The sequence below is a fragment of the Gorilla gorilla genome, chromosome 1, assembly GCF_029281585.2.
Source record: "Gorilla gorilla gorilla isolate KB3781 chromosome 1, NHGRI_mGorGor1-v2.1_pri, whole genome shotgun sequence".
In the NCBI taxonomy this organism is placed as follows: domain Eukaryota; kingdom Metazoa; phylum Chordata; class Mammalia; order Primates; family Hominidae; genus Gorilla; species Gorilla gorilla.
The window spans coordinates 77,164,430-77,183,335 of NC_073224.2; the positions used below are offsets into that span (position 1 = coordinate 77,164,430).

The 18,906-nt window shown below is 36.8% G+C and overlaps 1 protein-coding gene across 17 annotated transcripts in view; it reads right to left on the reverse strand.

Annotated features, from left to right (window-relative positions):
* TDRD5 (tudor domain containing 5) overlaps window positions 1-18,906 on the reverse strand; it is a 99,892-nt gene that overhangs the window by 46,517 nt on the left and 34,469 nt on the right. For all 17 annotated transcript variants that reach the window (XM_004027982.5, XM_055366900.2, XM_055366890.2 and 14 more), the window contains 5 exons: window positions 13,923-14,076; window positions 10,201-10,373; window positions 8,947-9,167; window positions 4,786-4,998; window positions 4,391-4,457 (listed from right to left, as the gene is read on the reverse strand). In XM_004027982.5, the coding sequence (XP_004028031.4) occupies window positions 4,391-4,457; window positions 4,786-4,998; window positions 8,947-9,167; window positions 10,201-10,373; window positions 13,923-14,076 (828 nt within the window). The remainder of the gene's footprint in view (window positions 1-4,390; window positions 4,458-4,785; window positions 4,999-8,946; window positions 9,168-10,200; window positions 10,374-13,922; window positions 14,077-18,906) is intronic.

Genomic DNA, 18,906 nt, shown 5'->3' on the forward strand with positions numbered 1-18,906 from the left:
AAAAAATGTTTATAATAGAAACAAGAAAGCCAAACTTGGTTCTTTGAAAAAACTATTCAAAATGGCAAATACCTGTCTCTTTAGATCCTTAAAAAAGATACAAATACATATTTGGAATGTAAAAGGACATATCACTACAGATGTCAACATAAAAAGGACAAAAAAAATTATGAGCAATTTACGCCAAAAACAAAATTTTAAATGACATCAAAAATGTCAAGAAGGAATAAAAAGTGAAGATTCTACTATAAATACTACATTTTAATTTTTTGTTGGGGTGGTAAAAGTTGAAACAAAATATTAAGATTAAAAAATTAGTCAAAATTTACAAAATGAGTATTACATATAAACAAGTATATATTAGGTTAAAAATTAAACTTTTGAATAATTTCATGATTTGTAGCCTTTATACTCCTGTAGTTATTACAGCTTAAACTGCACTAAGACTTTCGGATAAATATATATTACATCAACATATGCTATAAACTCCAACATACAGTATTACCAATTTAGTTTTGAAAGTTCTATGTCTTTTAAAGGAATTCAGAGAATAAAATTAAAAATAATAGTCTTTCATATTTGCCCACATATTAACCATTTTCCATAATCGTCATTCTTTCCTGTAGATCTGCATTATCATTTGGTTTCACTTTAGAATTGGAAGAACTTCCTTCAGTATTTGTTGTTCAAGATTGCTAGTGACAAGCTCAGTTTTTACATTTTGAAAATGTCTCCATTTCTTCATTTTGATAGATATTTTCACTAGATATAGAATTCCAGCTTGACTTCTTTTTCTCTTTCAGACTTCAATGTTTTTCCTTTCAATGGGCAGTTAGTTATTATTTATATTATTGTTTCCTTTATTTTCCCCCTTCTTGTTGCTTTCAGGATTTTCTCCTTTTGCTTTAGATTTCAGCAGTTTGATTATCATGTGCCTAGGTATGGTTTTCTTTGTATTTATTCTGCTTGGAGTTTGTTGATATTCTTGGCTCTGAATATTGACCTCTTTCACCACACTGTGGAAATTTTTGGCCTTCCTTTTTTCCATCCTATTCTCTCTCTCAACTCTCTTTCTGGGACTCCAATTACATACCTGTTGGGGTACCCGATATTGAGCCATAGACTTCCTTAAGTCTCTGTCCATTTTCACTTTAATTATTTTTTATGCTCTTCTTCACATTGGATAATTTCTTTTGATCTGTTTTTAAAGTTCATAGACTCCTCCACTGTCTCCGAATCTGCTATTAAGCCTATGCTGAAACTTTTCATTTATTTCACTTTACAACTCTAGAATTTCCATTTATTTTAAATAGTTTCTTTCTGCAGAAATTCCTTCTCTGTTCCTTATGATGAGTAAATCTCTCAGTCCTTGAACATATTCACAACAGCTGCTTTAAAGTCTTTGTCTGCTAACTCCAATGTCTGGGACATCCCAATGTCAGTTTCTACCAACTATGTTTTTCCTTGAGTATATGTCACATTTTCCTGTTTTTTTTTTCCCCCATGTCTAGTGATTTTTAGTTGAATAGTAAACATTATCAATGTTTTAGAGCTTCTGGATTCTGTTATGCTCTTCTCAAGAGTGATTTGTTTTAACTGGCAGTTAAAACTGTCTGGATCCAAACTCTAAACTGTCTCTTCTGCAGTCTGTAGCAACAGAAATCTCTGTTCAGTTACCTCAAATGCCAACTGTTGATTTCTTCACTAGGGCTACTGAGTTCCCCAACACTTAAGAAAGTTCAGTAGTCACCCAAGGATTTGGGCAGATCATATATAATGATTTGGGAACTCATCCATTCTGTGGTTCCCTACCTTCAAGTATTTCCACCCTAACTTCTAGCTGTTCTGCCATTTCCAAACAATGTCTTATAATTCTTTAAGACAGCAAGAATGCAGATTCTCAGAAAAGAAGCTTGAAAAGTCCCATTGCCATTTAACTTCTGCATTTTTGCCTGCTTCTGATTTTGCTAATGGGCATAATAGTCTGTTGCTATTATGCTATTACCAAATGTGTTATTTTTGAAATCAGAAAAAAAGACACAGAAATAAAGTGAGAGATTCATTTAGTTAAAAACCTAGTTATTGAGCATTTACCATGCACAAAGCCGTTACTCTGGGCACTGGAGATTCAGTGGTGAACAAGATAATTTCCCTGATTTCAGGGGCTCACACTGTCATGCACAAACAAACAAGACAATATCAGATAGTGATAAAGCATTATGAAGATAAAACAAGGTGACAATGAATGACTGAAGGGTGCATTTTTAATTGTCAGGTCAAAGAAGTCCTTTTTGAGGAAATAACATTTGGACTTAAATTTGAATGACAAGAAGCACAGTCGTGAGATTACTGTGAATAAGCTATTCCAGTTATTAGAATGTGCAAAAGCCCTAAGGCCAGAAGTAGTTTAGAAAGGAAGAAAGGAGGGCTGGGCGTGGTGGCTCACACCTGTAATCCCAGCACTTTGGGAGGCTGAGGCGGGCGGATCACTTGAGGCCAAGAGATAGAGACCAGCCTGGCCAACATGGTGAAACCCCACCTCTACGAAAATAAAAAAATTAGCCGGGCATGGTGGCACACGCCTATAATCCCAGCTACTCAGGAGGCTGAGGCAGGAGAATTGCTTGAACCAGGGAGGCGGAGGTTGGAGTGAACCGAGATTGCACCACTGCACTCCAGCCTGGGCAGTGAAGGAAGACTCCGTCTCCAAAAAAAAAAAAAAAAAAGAAAAGAAAAAAAGAAAGGAAGAAAGGACAAGAAAAACAAGAGAACAAAAAATGGAAGCTATCTGGCTGATATGAAAGTAATGAACACTGGCTACAACTGAGTCACAAATTTAGTCCTGTGCTTCCTGATGGCAAAATAGTAAAAAGAAACTTATCGGAAATAAAATGCCCCCAAGAAAACAACCTTGAATACAGGCTTCCACCAAAAAAACATATTTTGCATACATTGTTTCTAACAGTCAAAAATCAGAATCAGTTTGAATGTCAAACAATAAAGAAACGGTTAAGCACGCGATGATGCACATTTACCTAACAGATTACACTATGAATCCATTAAAATTGAGAACTTAATAACATATAAAAGTACTTATGCTATAATGCTAAGCAAAAGAGCAGAATACAAAATATTACGATTACTATTTTAAGTAATGCTGAAAACCACACCAAAAAACCCTCGCTCCCAACATCCAATAAAATAAACTGAAAGAAACATACACCAAATTTCTAAACTGTATATGTTTGAGTGGTGGAATTATAGGTAATTTTTTTCTTTTTCTTTCTTCTTTTTTTTTTTTTTGAGACGGAGTTTCGCTCTTTGTTGCCCTGGCTGGAGTGCAGCAGCGCAATCTCAGCTCACTGCAACCTCCACCTCCCGGGTTCAAGCAATTATCCTGTCTCAGCCTCCTGAGTAGCTAAGATTACAGGCGCCCACCACCACGCCTGGCTATTTTTTGTATTTTTAGTAGATATGGGGTTACACCATGTTGGCCAGGCTGGTCTTGAATTCCTGACCTCAGGTGATCCGCCCGCCTTGGCTTCCCAAAGTGCTGGGATTACAGGCGTTCGTTTTTCTTTCTTCTTTACAAAATTTTTCAGATAAAAAATATTTTTAAAATAATCCATTTATATGTGAGCAACTGATAAGTTATTTAGATTAAGCAGACAAATATGGCATAATAAATGTGTAGGTATGAGCTAGTAAGAGTTCTGAAGGAAAAATAAAAAGTTAGGTACATAAAATAATTATAATTATATAAATGCACCTACATACATGAAAATGCCTCCTGCTCCATTCCACCTCAAAGCTCTGCCACAATGTTGCTAGAGAATTATCTTGAAAACATGTTATCTGTCAGTGGCAGTTTCCTATTTACATCCTTTAGTTGCTCCCCAGCCTCTAAAGGACGACAATGTTCAGTCTTCTGAACGTGGGTCTTCACATTAGGCTCTTATTTCTTTGACATTTTCTACCATGCACCCGCTGTAGCTCATCCTATATTCTGTAGCCAAACAGAACTACTTAAAATTTCTCCCCTTTGAGATGTTTCATGCTACCCTCCCTTTGCTTGGAATGCCTTTCTTTTTTTCATCATCTTCCTAATCTTCCTTCAAAGTGCCACTCAAATGCCTCCCTGATTACCCTGGGCAGAAACAAGCAATCTTCCTTTTGCACCTCTACCATTCATTCTTGAAACCTCTCCTATAGCAAATTTTATATGGCATAACAATTTTTGTCTACATGTCTATTTTCCATACTCTATACACTGACTTCTTTGAAGGCTTGTTCTACGTTTTATCTTCATATCCTGAGCATGTGAAACTGTTATTGGCACATAATAGGCACTCAAGTGTTTGCTGATTAAATGGGAGACAAGCAAACATACCTCTACTGGTCTCACCCAAGCCAAAGAACAAGGGATAGCCTGAGCTGGAAGCTTTGTGTAGCAGCACCTGCAATAGATAATCAAATATGAAGTTCAATCTTCCTGCTATATAAATGCACCTCTTAGCATGACCCAAAGAATCGCTTTCTTAATAAGAGACTAAAACGTAGTCTCATCGTCCATTCAAAATTCAGTGTCATGTAAAAGACAACACAAGAGTTACAATCCATCTGTGAAATGAAATGACCCAGTTGTCAAATATGCACTAAGAAGAAAGAAGGAAGGAAGGATTGGAGGGAGGAAGGCAAGAGAAAAGAGAGATCCCAACCCCACAGAGCTTCAACACTGTGATTCAAAATTTAATTCATCCATTGTTCTAATTCAATTCAACTCACTTGAGGAACCTCAGGGAGGACTTCTGAACAATTCCAATATTTCCAAAGTCTGGGTAGAACACTTCAACTTCCTGTTTCTCAAGGACTCGATGGATAATGACCCGATACCACCACTTATCTTCAGAAATCCTTACACAACAGAGATGTCCCGGCTGAATAAAACATTCTGGCATGACATATCGATCAGAAACCAGCTGATTAGAATAACAGCGCCTGTGGAATTCCATAATACAGAGAAATCCATAGGGGAAGAAAAAATTAGAGATAATTTTTATCAATGTATCAAGCCAGAAAGTCTTGGCAAAAAACAAAGCAAAGAAAATTGACTTTGTCAAATTGTTAATGCTCATTAATACCAATTAATTGTTTTATCTGAATCCCATCTCTTCATCAACAAACTTCTTCAAAGAGAAACACACACTCATTTTCTGATCTCACATTCTCTGCTGGATAGAATGTACCCCATCTTCATTCCCCAGTACTGCCTAGGATAAATTAGTCTTAAGACATCAATGACCTGATAGCTCCCAAATCCAGCAGCCTCTCTCCTCAGCCTTCAATACACATCATCTTGCTGCAGCGTTACCCTATCCTGTTTCAAACCCTTTCCTAGTTTCTAAAACACAATTCTCTACTTCTTTGTCAATAGTTATTTTTTTATTGGCTCTGTATTGCCTTAAATGTTGAGATTCACTTATCTTTAGGAAGTGTAACATAATATAAGCTTAGGAACCAATAACCTGGGTCCAAATCCTGACTCCATCATTTACCAGCTCTGTGACAATCTTTCTGTGCTTCAGTTTCCTTGTTTAGGATGGGGATGATAAAAATAAAACATTTGTTAAAACATCTGAAAGTTTAGGACAGTGTACACATATACTAAGCACTCAAATATTAGCTATTGTTCTTGCTATATACTGTCTCACCCATTTTCATGTCTTATACCACACTACTGATCAATTGTTAATTTTCAATCTATCTCTAGAAGACCCTGCATCCTTTCTGCACTTCAAAACTCAAATATTTCCAACTATATGGAAGACATGCTAGTTGTTCTCAATGCCCATTCTCCTCTTTCCCTTTTCTCTAGCAATAGAGTCCCCCAAATTTTAACTGGGTAAATGGTCATTCAGGTTTCCCAAGCTCTCCTGCATCTAGGTGTGGCTATGTGAATACTAAATTTTGGCCAGTGGCATACAAGAAAAAGTGTACATAGTTAAAATGAATATATTTAATGTGTATTTTACCCACAGTTTTAAGAGTGAAAATTCTGGGTTGTGTCTTTCAATAAAACAGGTATATCTCCCATCCCCCACTTCTTTTTCCCCTTCCCAGTAGCTGGCAGGATGACTGGGTGGTGGTAGTGGTCAGCCACACCCAAGACCATGTGAACAGGGACAACACACTATTCTGGAGCAGCAAGATTCTATACCTGTGTCCCCCTCCCACCACGGAACTATCATATCAGAATGTATTATGTATATTTGGACTATTCTGGGAAGAAGAAATAAACTTTTATCTTCTTTAAGCTACTATGATAAAGTTAAATCTAACAGTGGCTAAACCTAATCCTAACTCATACCATCTATTCAACATTGCCAGTGACTCTCATGGTCAACTCAGAGACACTACAAGTGAACTTCTACTAATAAGTTTTCACCCCAGCTCAAACCTGCCCAGTCTCTAAAGCAAACAGTTTTCATCATCTCCTTCTCTTTCTTATTCTTCTCAACACCCTTCTTGTCACCTGGCAATTTTCATTTTCCAAATTTATCTCTTCCTTTCTAGTCTCACTCTCATCAAGACTAGTCCACTAATAGATCTTCATCCCTTCACTCCAATGGCTTTCTTAAAACCATCAGTGCTTCCCCAGAATAAGATAAAACATCTTCCCATGGTATTCAGAATCTAGCCTTTTCTTAGTCTTCCAGCATCACATCAGTCACTCTCTCCCCCTTCCTGACTCCTGCAACCTCACCTGGTGCTAACGTCACTTCCTTATTGTTGTTCCCAGCGCACGCCACTTACTCCTTTGTTAATGTTGGCCTTGGTTCCAGTGACTGGACCTGATTATACCCACTCATAACCTCCTTGACTCGCAGATTCTTGTCTTTGAGGCCTAGCTCAATTATCTCTTTTGTGAAGCTTTCCTCAACCTTGCCCAGGCAGAACGACTCCCTTTTATAATATCCCATGTATCTCCTATCTTCTTAAGCTAATCACAGTATTCGCAAAGGCAAAGGACCATGTCTTACTTATCCTTGTAGCACAAGTGCCTCAACATTCTGACACCAAGCACACAGTAGTTACTAACAGTACTTTTTTTTTCCCCCCCCCAGACAGGGCCTCACTCTGTTGCCCAGGCTGGAGTGCAGTAGCACAATCATGACTCACTGCAGCCTCAACCTCCTGGGGAGCTGGGACTACAGGCATGCACCCTCATGCCCAGCTAATTTTTAATTTTTTTGTAGATACAGGGTCTCACTATGTTGCCCAGATGAATCTTGAACTTCTGGGCTCAAGCGATCCTCCCACCTTGGCTTCCCAAAGTGCTAAGTTTACAGGCATGAACCACACTGTACCCAGTCTATAGTATTAGTAATAATAGCAGCTAACATTTGGGCTATGCTCCAAGTACTTTAATTTTTAGAACTCTGTGAAGTAGGTACTATTATTATCTCATTTTGGAGATAAGACAACTAGGCCCAGAGAAGTAAAGTAACTTCAAGGTCACAGAGCCAGTGAGTGTGCTTTTAAAACACGTACAAATGTCCCATGGGCATACTGGAATGGAATATATATTTTTACCAAGTGATTATGTGACTTACATTATGCCAGGTGTCCTGGAGTAGAAGCATACATACTATTGTCAAATTAAAAACATGGAATGTTTTTTGAGATACAAAATAAAATGAAATAAATTATTCTTCTATGACAACAATTTATAAATCAGACATTGTTGTTCATGAATAAATCTAAAGTGGTTGAAAATGTCCATATTTTACATGGTATTTGCTAACAAAGGACAGTTTTTAGTAGAGAAAAGAGATAATATAAGTTAGTAGTTCTCAAAGTATAGTCCACAAACATGATTTTTACCTGGAAGACGAACTAGCCATTTCTTTCATATCATTTTTGCTTGAAAGAACCACTAGCAAGCCGACTTGGGTATTTGACATTTTTCAAAAATGAAGCAAGCTTGTCACTTCAAGGAAAACAACTCACAGTACATGTTGTCAATGACAAAAATCAAACTTTCAAGTAAAAGGATTTTGGAAATGTTGCATTCACCACTGTGAGCTTGACAGCTTCCCAATACTAAATACTTTTCTGAGATCAGTGATGATATTAATGTGATATTTTTATACTGCATAATGAAATGTGTCAACATTTGGAAGATCTGCATAATTCAGCAAACTAGTTATTTTCCAAATGACCAACACATGATATTATAAAGTTGTATGATCCATTCAGGGATAGTTTGAATCCATGCTTAGAAGCAGCTTTGTGCTTGCTTTAATATTCTGCTATTGCCATCTTGAAATTAGTAATTTTTAAACAGGGAGCACTGCATTTTAATTTTGCACCAGGGCCAGCAATTACACTGCCAGTCTTAGATCCATTCAAATTGTAGAGGCAGACCAGTGGATTTTAACATAATAGAGTATAAAAAGTTCAAATTCCAAATAACATTTGAGAAACTACCATTTCTCAAGTTTTAGCATACTATCAAAAAAGAATATTCACAATTTTCTGAAAAAGCTGTTAAAATACTTTTTTCCCAGACTACACATTGGTATGAGGCCAGATGTCTTCAGATACTTCAACCAAAACAACATATCTCAACAGATTAAATGCAGAAGCAAATATGAAAAATCAACTTTCTTCTATTAAGCCAGATATTAAAGAGATCTACAAAAAGATAAAACAATGCCACCCTTCTAAATTTTTAAACAAAAAGTGATTTTCATAAAAATGTTACTTATATTAACACGAGAATTATTTTAATATTAAAATTTTAGTTTTAATTTCTATACAATAAATACTGATAAAAAAAGCTCTCTTGGGTCTTTAATTTTTAAGAGTCCTGAAACTGAAATGTTTGAGAACTGTTGATTTAAGAGATATGTGAAAAACACATTGAAAACAACAGACTCCTACCGCATTTCAATCATCATGTCTTCGAGTAACTCTGACGAATCCCTGCTATAGATCCGGATGTAGAATTGACTAGGAGAGATGATATACTCCACAAAGACCCCTATGAGGGAACTGGTGTCTAATGGTGGGAGTCTGCATAATTTCTTGTCTGGCACAGCATCTGGCGGGATGTCATGATTTGCCATTGCCAGGTTGAGCTCTGATTTGTTTGTTTCTACTTGCTATAAGTTAGAAAAAAAAAATTAAACATCTCTTGGTGACATTTCAAACCCCATGGCATGTTTCTCAAAGTATATTTCATGAATCACCTTTATCAGAATCACTTGGGAAATTATAAAAATACAGATTCTTGAACTCAAGCCCAGACTTACTGATTCAGAATGCCTGGGAATGGGGCCCACAATTATCCATTTAAATAAATTCCCTGGGTGATTCTTACCTATGTTAAAATATGAAAACTACTACCTTATGACATTAGGTATAGAGTTTAAAAGCGTTACACAATTCCCCTATACAAAATTGAAAATATGATACTTCAAACATCCAGGCTGAACCAAGGTGGATTCTTATCCTACTCATATCAGCAGTCAAAGGTAACTTTAATAGGTTAAATTTCAGACTAGTCTTCCAATCAAAAGCAGGATTTCTCAAATACTCTCATTCTGAAATGTACTGTTTTCCTCTAGGCCTTCTATTTTCCTCCAGAAAATACAGCAAGCTCTCCAAACAAAACTTTTTCCTTCCATGAAAGAAGCCAGGTAGAAAGGGTAGAAGGGAAAAAGAGCAAGCAATGATTCCTTAATAACAACAAAATAAGTAATGGGAGATAAGAACACAAAAAGGGTGAACTGTGTGTGGAGATGCAAGAAAAGAAAAAAAATAAAAGCACCCTATAATTGAGGATGAGTGTAGAGGCAATTTGCAGCAGTGTTGAGGCACACAGCCAAAACGAAGCCTCTCAAGTTTTCCCTCTAAAGCCCCTGTGGGTTTTCAAGACATCATGAGAGATCTGTCAACTCTCAAAACCATTCGAAAACTTTAAAATGAGCCTTGAGGAAAAGCTAGTTATATAAAAGACTGAAAACCAGAAAGAATGCTATATGACATAACTTCAATACAAAGATGATTTCTTCTAATAAATGATATATCCAGAAATAAGGCTTTTCTAAAAAGAATTTTGGTTTAAAGAAACACACATTCATTTACTTTCCATAATGCTGAATCTCCAGTGCACAGTCTTTAAAGCTCACTCACCAGCTGTAAAGGCTTTACCACCAGATTAGGCTTCTTGCAAATCTTCTGTTGTGGCTCTTTTTGTTTTTTTGAAGGGCAATTCCATACAGTCTCTTTGACAGCAGCAGTAGACAATGAATTTCTAGGTGGACTGGAGACACAAGCTTTGGCTTCTATTTTCTTATCTGACTGAACTAAACACAAATTTCTGACTGATGAAACAACTCCATCTCAAATGGCCAATAGAGCAGCCTATGCATATTTGTTAAAATAGCTGTACAACCATTACTAAGCACTTTCAACACACCAGGTGCTAGAACGACAATGATAAATGAGAGATACAAACCTGTCCTTGCAGACCTTTCAGTGTGGCAAAATATAAGGGAAGTTCTAGGTGGGAACAAATCTTAAATTATTTGTGCTAGGGGGAGGGAGGCTTGTGATCTGATAATGTTTCTTTTCTTTTTTTTTCTTTTTTTTTTTTTTTTTTGAGATGGAGTCTTGCTCTGTTGCCCAGACTGGAGTGCAGTGGTGCGATCTCAGCTCACTGCAAGTTCCGCCTCCTGGGTTCACACCATTCTCCTGCCTCAGCCTCCTGAGTAGCTGGGACTACAGGCACCCGCCACCATGCCGGGCTAATTTTTTGTATTTTTAGTAGAGACAGGGTTTCACCGTGTTAGCCAGGATGGTCTCTATCTCCTGACCTCGTGATCTGCCCGCCTCGGCCTCCCAAAGTGCTGGGATTACAGGTGTGAGCCACCGCGCCCAGCCAAGGTTTCTTAAACTTTAGTTAAAGACTTAATTTTTTTCAGCATCTTGATTTCAATTTACTTCTTGTTCAAATTAAACAGGGAATATTATTCGTTGCTTAACGTAGACTGTATGTAACTACTTAATATTCCATAATACAATTCCTTAATTCTTAGGAAATTTTCAAGTTAATCATGTATTTTGTTCAAATTTACATGTGTATGATAACTACAAGAGGTTGGCACATTAAAACAGACTCCAGGCTGGGTTCAGTGGTTCACACCTGTAATCCCAGGACTTTGGGAGGCTGAGGCAGGTGGATCACAAGGTCAGGAGTTCAAGACCAGCCTGGCCAATATGATGAAACCCCGTCTCTACTAAAAATACAAAAATTAGCCGGGCACGGTGGCGGGCGCCTGTAGTCCCAGCTACTTGGGAGGCCGAGGCAGGAGAATCGCTTGAACCTGGGAGGCGGAGGTTGCAGTGAGCCGAGATCACACCATTGCACTCCAGGCTGGGTGACAGAGTGAGACTCCATCTCAAAAAAAAAAAAAGACTCCAGACAGACCTACAAGCATGGTGGCTCCTAAAAAATGAAGTCATAAGTACACAAAGATGTAGGTACAAGAATATTTGTCACTGTATTTTTTTGTGATGGTGAAAAAATGGAACAATCCTAATGTCCATCAGTAGGAGACTGGTTAAGTATATTATAATTATATATAACTTCAAATGATGAAATGAGCTTGTTTGTACTAATATGAAAAAACACCCACAGTATATGAAGTGTAAGAAATGAGGATTTGCATAATAAAGATGTCCACAGTGGTTTGACTTTCTTATGGTATGAAAGTGATACACATTCATTAGAAACCATACTTCAAGTACCCATACAACACTGTTTTTCACTTTCAGTATAGTATTCAATAAATTGCAGGTGATATTCAACACTTTAGTATAAAATAGGCTTTGTATTAGATGATTTTGCCCAACTGTAGGCTAATGTAAGTGTTCTGAGCATATCTAAGGTAGGCTAGGCCAAGGCATGATGTTCAGTAGGCTAGGTATATTAAATGTATTGTCTACTTATGATGGGTTTATTGGGATAGAACCCCATCATAAGTTGAGGAAAATTTGTATTTATATATTACTGTTTTGTGTAGGAAAAATTATACATGTGATAATTCGCTATATCATATAGAAGAGGTCCAAAAATAAACACACTAAAACTATTAATGCTAGTTACCTCTGTATTGTTGGAATTGTTTAAACAAGCATGTGCAGCTTTTGTGATTAAAAAAAAAAAGATCTATCTATGTCTTACATATTCATTGGAAAAAGTCTTGGAGGCTATATAAACATTCTAACAGCATTATTTTGGGGGGGTGGATAAAATAATAGAAAATGTTCTCTCTCTACTCATCTGTGCTGTTTATATATATTCAGAATGAACATGAGTTACTTTAAGAATCAGAAAAATCAATAAAGGTAGTTACATTTTGAAAAAAAAAAAACCTGTCCATCATAACCGCTCATTCAAGCTTATAAAAATACAAGTACCATACTGCAATCTAGTTTTGCGAGGTGTTGCCATTGGAGAAACTAGGTAAAAGGTACATGGTATCATACTGTATTATTTCTTACAACTCCATGTGAATCTAAAATTATCTTAATAAAAACTTCAAAAGAAAAAGAAGGTCACGGCCGGGAGTGGTGTCTCACACCTGTAATCCCAGCACTTTGGGAGGCTGAGGCGGGTGGATCACGAGGTCAGGAGATTGAGACCATCCTGGCTAACATGGTGAAACCCCGTCTCTACTAAAAATACAAAAAATTAGCTGGGCGTGGTGGCAGGTGCCTGTAATCCCAGCTACCCAGGAGGCTGAGGCAGGAGAATGGCATGATCCTGCGAGGCAGAGGTTGCAGTGAGCCAAGATTGCGCCACTGCACTCCAGCCTGGGAGACAGCGTAAGAATCTATCTCAAAAAAAAAAAAAGAAAAGAAAAAGAAGGTCCCTCACCACCACCCCCCGCCAAAAAAAAAAAAAAAAAAAAAAAAAAATCAAGTGCCCTAAATGCAATGTGGTATTATCCTGGAGTGGATACACAAACAGAAAAAAGACATTCTTGGAAAAACTGGTAAAATCAGAATAAAGCCTGGAGTTTAGTTACTAGCAATGTACTAATGTTAATTTCTTAGTTTTGATTAATGTATCATGGTAAATAAGGCATTAATATTGGAAGAAACTGGGTGAAAGGTGTATGGGAACTCTGTACTACCTTTATGATTTTTCTGTAACACTAACATTATCCTAAAATTAAAAGTTTATTTTAAAAAATACAAGTGCTGGGTCCCAACGCACACCCATTTATTCTGCATCTCCATACATTTCTAAAAAGCTTTTGATGCACGGCCTGAGTTAAGAACCACCGCACTATCAGACCACCATTTTAGGAACTTTATTTCCTTCAGAATTATCAAAAAATCTAGACAATGAAGAAAGCAAGAAAAATTTTTATTTTGAGACAGAGTCTCGCTCTGTCACCCAGGCTGGAGTGCAGTGGCTTGATCTCGGCTCCCTGCAAGCTCCGCCTCCAGGGTTCATGCCATTCTCCTGCCTCAGCCTCCTGAGTAGCTGGGACTACAGGCGCCCACCACCACGCCTGGCTAGTTTTTTTGTATTTTTAGTAGAGACGGGATTTCACCGTGTTAGCCAGGATGGTCTCAATCTCCTGACCTCGTGATCCGCCCGCCTTGGCCTCCCAAAGTGCTGGGATTATAGGCGTGAGCCACTGCACCCGGCCCAAGAAAGCAAAATTTTAAAATTCAGATTATTTTTATTAATAATACAGATTAACCTTATTACAACAAATACCACCAGAAAGGAGGTCATTTTATAAAACATTTCATGGCTAGGCATTATTTCATGTTTTCTCTTTGTCCTCATAAGGACAATAAAAATGAGGTTTGCATCATACTGTGGTTCCACTCACCAGGTGGTAGAGGCTTCTTATCCGCATCAAACACTAGTAAGTCTTGCTGTCCTTCCCTGAACTCAACATGGAGAACGTCACTAAGAGCTCCAACAAGTTCTGTCACATTTAAGAAGCCTAATTTTTTTGGTGATAGTTGCTCTTTAAAAATTATCTGTCACAAGAAAATAGAAATTACATGAAACAGCATTAGATAACAGATATATAACATATATAGTTGTCCTTGGACAACCAAACTAAATCTTAAAGGGTCAATGAACTCAAGTATTACAGAGTAAAGGCTCACTTCCATACCAGTATAAAACAAACCAAGTGACCAATAATCCCTTACCATAAAACTTCTAGGTCAATGTCAAGTTCCTTTTAAAGCACGTGGTAAACTAAAGTAAAAGTTAGGGTGGGCACTTTTCACTTCTCATTTTTAACAATGTCTGAATATAAAGCAAAAGTGTTTAAAAAAACAAGATGAGAATGCACAAATTACAACAGTTGTAATAAAACTATTGGTATTTCTCTATTTTCCAATAAAGATAATATTCAATATCACTTCCGACATGTACAGAAATTGTTTAAAAATATTTCCTTAAATTTTGTTTATTATTTCACCTTAGAAGTTGGAATAAAGGCCAGGCGCGGTGGCTCACGCCTGTAATCCCAGCACTTTGCGAGGCCGAGGCAGGTGGATCATGAGGTCAGGAGATCGAAACCATCCTGGCTAACATGGTGAAACCCCATCTCTACTAACAATACAAAAAATTAGCCAGGCGTGGTGATGTACACCTGTAGTCCCAGCTACTCGTAAGGCTGAGGCTGGAGAATGGCATGAACCCGGAGAATGGCATGAACCCAGGAGGTGGAGCTTGCAGTGAGCCAAGATCGCACCACTGCATTCCAGCCTGAGTGACAGGGCAAGACTCCGTCTCAAAAAAAAAAAAAAAAAAAAAGTTGGAATAAATGAGCAGCTATCTATCGGTGTATTTCCCATAGCATACAGTTTGATTTTCTTGCCTTAGAAAAGAAGAAAAGTCATACCAAATGAAGACAGAAGACAATATATATGGGATAGACACATAAAATACATTCCTTAAACAGAAAACATTTCATATGTCTTAAAAGGACCGTCTATCATCAGTTATTTATTCCATAGTCAAAAGCATCACCAACATTGTTTTAGTTTCACTCATTTATATTAACTGTATCTTACATAAATTCTTAAAACATTGAAAAAAAAAAACTACTCCAAAGGGTTAAAAGTGAAATGTTCTCCCAAAGCTGCCTTCAGTCTTCATATTTTGCATCTATTGTAGGTATTATTCTAAGAAAGACAATAAATATGTTGCATTTATTGTATGTGTTATCCTAAGATGATAAATTTGCTTATTTCTGAGCCTAAAAAACAAAACCTGCTACATGTAAAGAGACTTTTTTGTTGTTGAGTGACTTCTATCTTCATTCTTTACATGCATTTTATACTGAAAAACTCAATTAGTCTATTTTTCCCTTTTTAATCTATCGTGCAAATTATCTTTTTAATACTAATGTTAATGCTTTCAGTGGAAGACCTTCTAATATGTATTCTCATCTTGGCACTTCAGGTAGTCTTCCATTTGAATTTTAATACATTATTCTCAATCCTTTTGGTTTTTAAAGTGAATAAGCTTCAGTTTCCTCAATTTATGTTGTGAATTTATTTTTGAGTTTTATATTGGGTTGTTATCTGCTAAACTGGTCATGAAAATGTAAGCTGCCATCTTCCAGCTTTCTCCTCCGCACCAAGAGAAACAAGCAGATGAGAACATAGTGCTCACCTGGATTTCTCAATCACTTTGACTTGACATTTTCTTATTCAGAAATGACATTTTCCTTTAGAATTTATCTGTATTTTGGTAAACTGTAATGATGCTGAGTGATCTGATTATTAAAAGGCAGGATGTGAGTTTAATCAGGAACTATTTTAAAAATAAACACTTCAGTTAAATTGGCAAAAACAACAACAACAACAACAACAAAAAATTCCTCAGTCACCTAGCAATCACTTCCCTGGAAGTAACCATTATTGCCAGTTCCTTATTAAAATGTTCCAGAAATTATCAAAACTCAAATATGATTCAACATAATACATTACATATACTAGGTACATCTTGCTTTTTTCAATTATTATCTCAGTACATGAAACACAGTTGAGTTTTGCTAGCTGATCCTGAGACTCAGTTTCTTTTAAAAGGTTAGTCAATTTACTAATACGTCAGATATATTTTATCCTAATTCCTTTGTTATGCTTTCTGCTTTATTGGCTCCCAACTATGAACAATGAAGAAACTGATGGGCTGGGAAAAGTGGCTCATGTCTGTTATCCCAGCACTTTGGGAGGCTGGGGCAGGAGGGACTGCTTGAGGCCAGGAGTTAGAGACCAGCCTGGGAAATATAATGAGACTCTGCCTCTACAACTTAAAAAAAAAAAAACTTAGCTGGACATGGTAGCATGTGCCTGTAATCCCAGCTACTCGGGAGGCTGAGGCTGCAGTGAGCTATGATTGCACCACTGCACTCCAGCTTGGACAACAGCAAGACCCCGTCTTAAAAAAAAAAAAAAAAAAAAAAGGAAAGAAAAGAAATAAATAAATTGATATATTTCTACTCCCACCCTCCTTACTTTCCTTCCACCTTCAACGAAATTTTAATTATCCTTTTCTTAGAGTTTAGATTTATGCCTTAAAATATGTGTATATATCCTGTTTACATGATTTTGTTTTCTCAAAGTCTGACAATCTTGCAGTACAAACACTTTATTTCCTGCAAATTAGCATAATGAATATCCCCACAGGCTTGATCAGATTTATGTTTGATCTCTTTGACAATACTATAAGTTATGCTATGTTCTAAAGAGGGGCACGTAATATCTGGTTGTCTCTTTTTTGGTGTTGTTAAGAGCCATTATTAGTCAATTCCTAGATCCATTACTTTGAGGGTTTTAACAGCAGCATTCTGTCAATTCCTTTTCATTATTTAGTTGGAACGCTCTATAGATGTATGCTTTCCCTCCTGCTCTTTGCTTATCCAGCTGTATCAATTCATTTAGGAATGCCAAGATAAGTGATTGGCTCTCTTTATTTACCATTTTTAAAGAAAGTGAACTAGTTCCATCATCCTCTATGTTGAGTCATCAGTTTTTTTAGTATCGTATAAACTCACAGAATTAAATATATTTGATAGGCTTCAAAATATTGCAATTATTATCCTTATTGTAGCCTGAAATAATTCTTCAAGTGAATTCCTAAGCTCTAATGTGAACCTAGTTTTTAATAGCTTCCTTGCTGGTCTGGTATGACAAGATGTTCCAAACTCAATTTATGTAACTAGGACATCCTTGTATACACAATTTGAATTATCTAATTATTCATTTGCTTTATATCAAATTATACAACAATGCTCTCAGAATACTACCACCAATATAATCAAAACAAAATAATTTTGCATATGCTCACCCTTTCTTCTTCCACTATTTTGTGTAACTGTACTTTGTCTACATTAGCAGAGTACATTGCCACGAAACACTATATTCTCTCCCCCCAACCCTCATTTGATCTTAGTTGTATAAATGGTATTCACTTTCAGTCCTTTTATCAATGTCTCTCTAGTGTGATTTTGGTTTTCTGATGTTCATTCTCCAGTAGATTCCTCAGGAAGGGCTCATGGGAACAAGAGTTCTTGAATTCTTGCATGGTGATAATAGCTTGTCCGGCTCTCTGCAATTGAAAGTCAGTTTTGCTAGCTAAAGAATCTTTGGCTCATGTTTTGAGTATATAAGTCACTCCCTTTTCATCTAGCTTAAAACATTGCTGTGAAAATGTCTAATAATTTAACTTTTGTTTCCTTTATAAGTCACTTGCTGTTTTTGTTTAAATGCCCGGAAAAATTTTTTTTCTTTTAAGTCCAGAAATTTGATATTGGTCATTCTGAGTTGATATTGTCAGATATGCAGTGTGCTCTTCAAAACACATAGCCTCAAATCTTCCATTTCAGTCAGATTTACTTGAATTCTAGTTTTTAGGCTTCATTCTGTTTCCTTCTTTGGCTTTATTATTCATGTTGGCTCTTCTTTGCCTGTTTAATACCTGTCATTTTCTCTTGAATCATCTTTATCTTTCCTTTTTTTCCCTAAGATTTTATGTAAAATTTCAAACACAGAAAAAGTTGAAAGAATTGGATACTGAACTCTACCACTATAGAGTTGCTATGTCATCTGTGTATCCAACCATCTACCAACCCATCTTATCTTTTATATACATTTCAAAGTGACCTGTAGACATCAGTAACCTTTACCCCAAAATAGGCCAGCATGTACAGCATTAACTAGAAATCAGTATCTGTTCACTTTTAGGTAAAATTTACATGCAGTGAAATGCACACAACTTAAGTTTACCAGTCAGTTAGCCCTGATAAATGCAGAACTGTGTAACCCAAACCCCTACTCAAGATACAGAACACTTCCATCACCTCAGAAAGGTCTCCCTTTCCCAGTCACCCCTAGAGACAAACTTTTTTTCCACCATAGATTATCTTTGGCTATTGTATTATTTAATATAAAAGACATTCTACAGTATGCTGCTGTATGAGACTTACTTACTTCCACAGCAACTATTTTTCAGATTCATCCACACTGGTTCATGTATCAGCTGTTTACTTTTTTCTTTCTTTTTTTTTTATTATTATTATACTTTAAGTTTTAGGGTACATGTGCACATTGTGCAGGTTACATATGTATACATGTGCCATGCTGGTGCGCTGCACCCACTAACTCGTCATCTAGCATTAGGTATATCTCCCAATGCTATCCCTCCCCCCTCCCCCCACCCCACAACAGGCCCCAGAGTGTCATGTTCCCCTTCCTGTGTCCATGTGTTCTCATTGTTCAATTCCCACCTATGAGTGAGAATATGCGGTGTTTGGTTTTTTGTTCTTGCGATAGTTTACTGAGAATGAT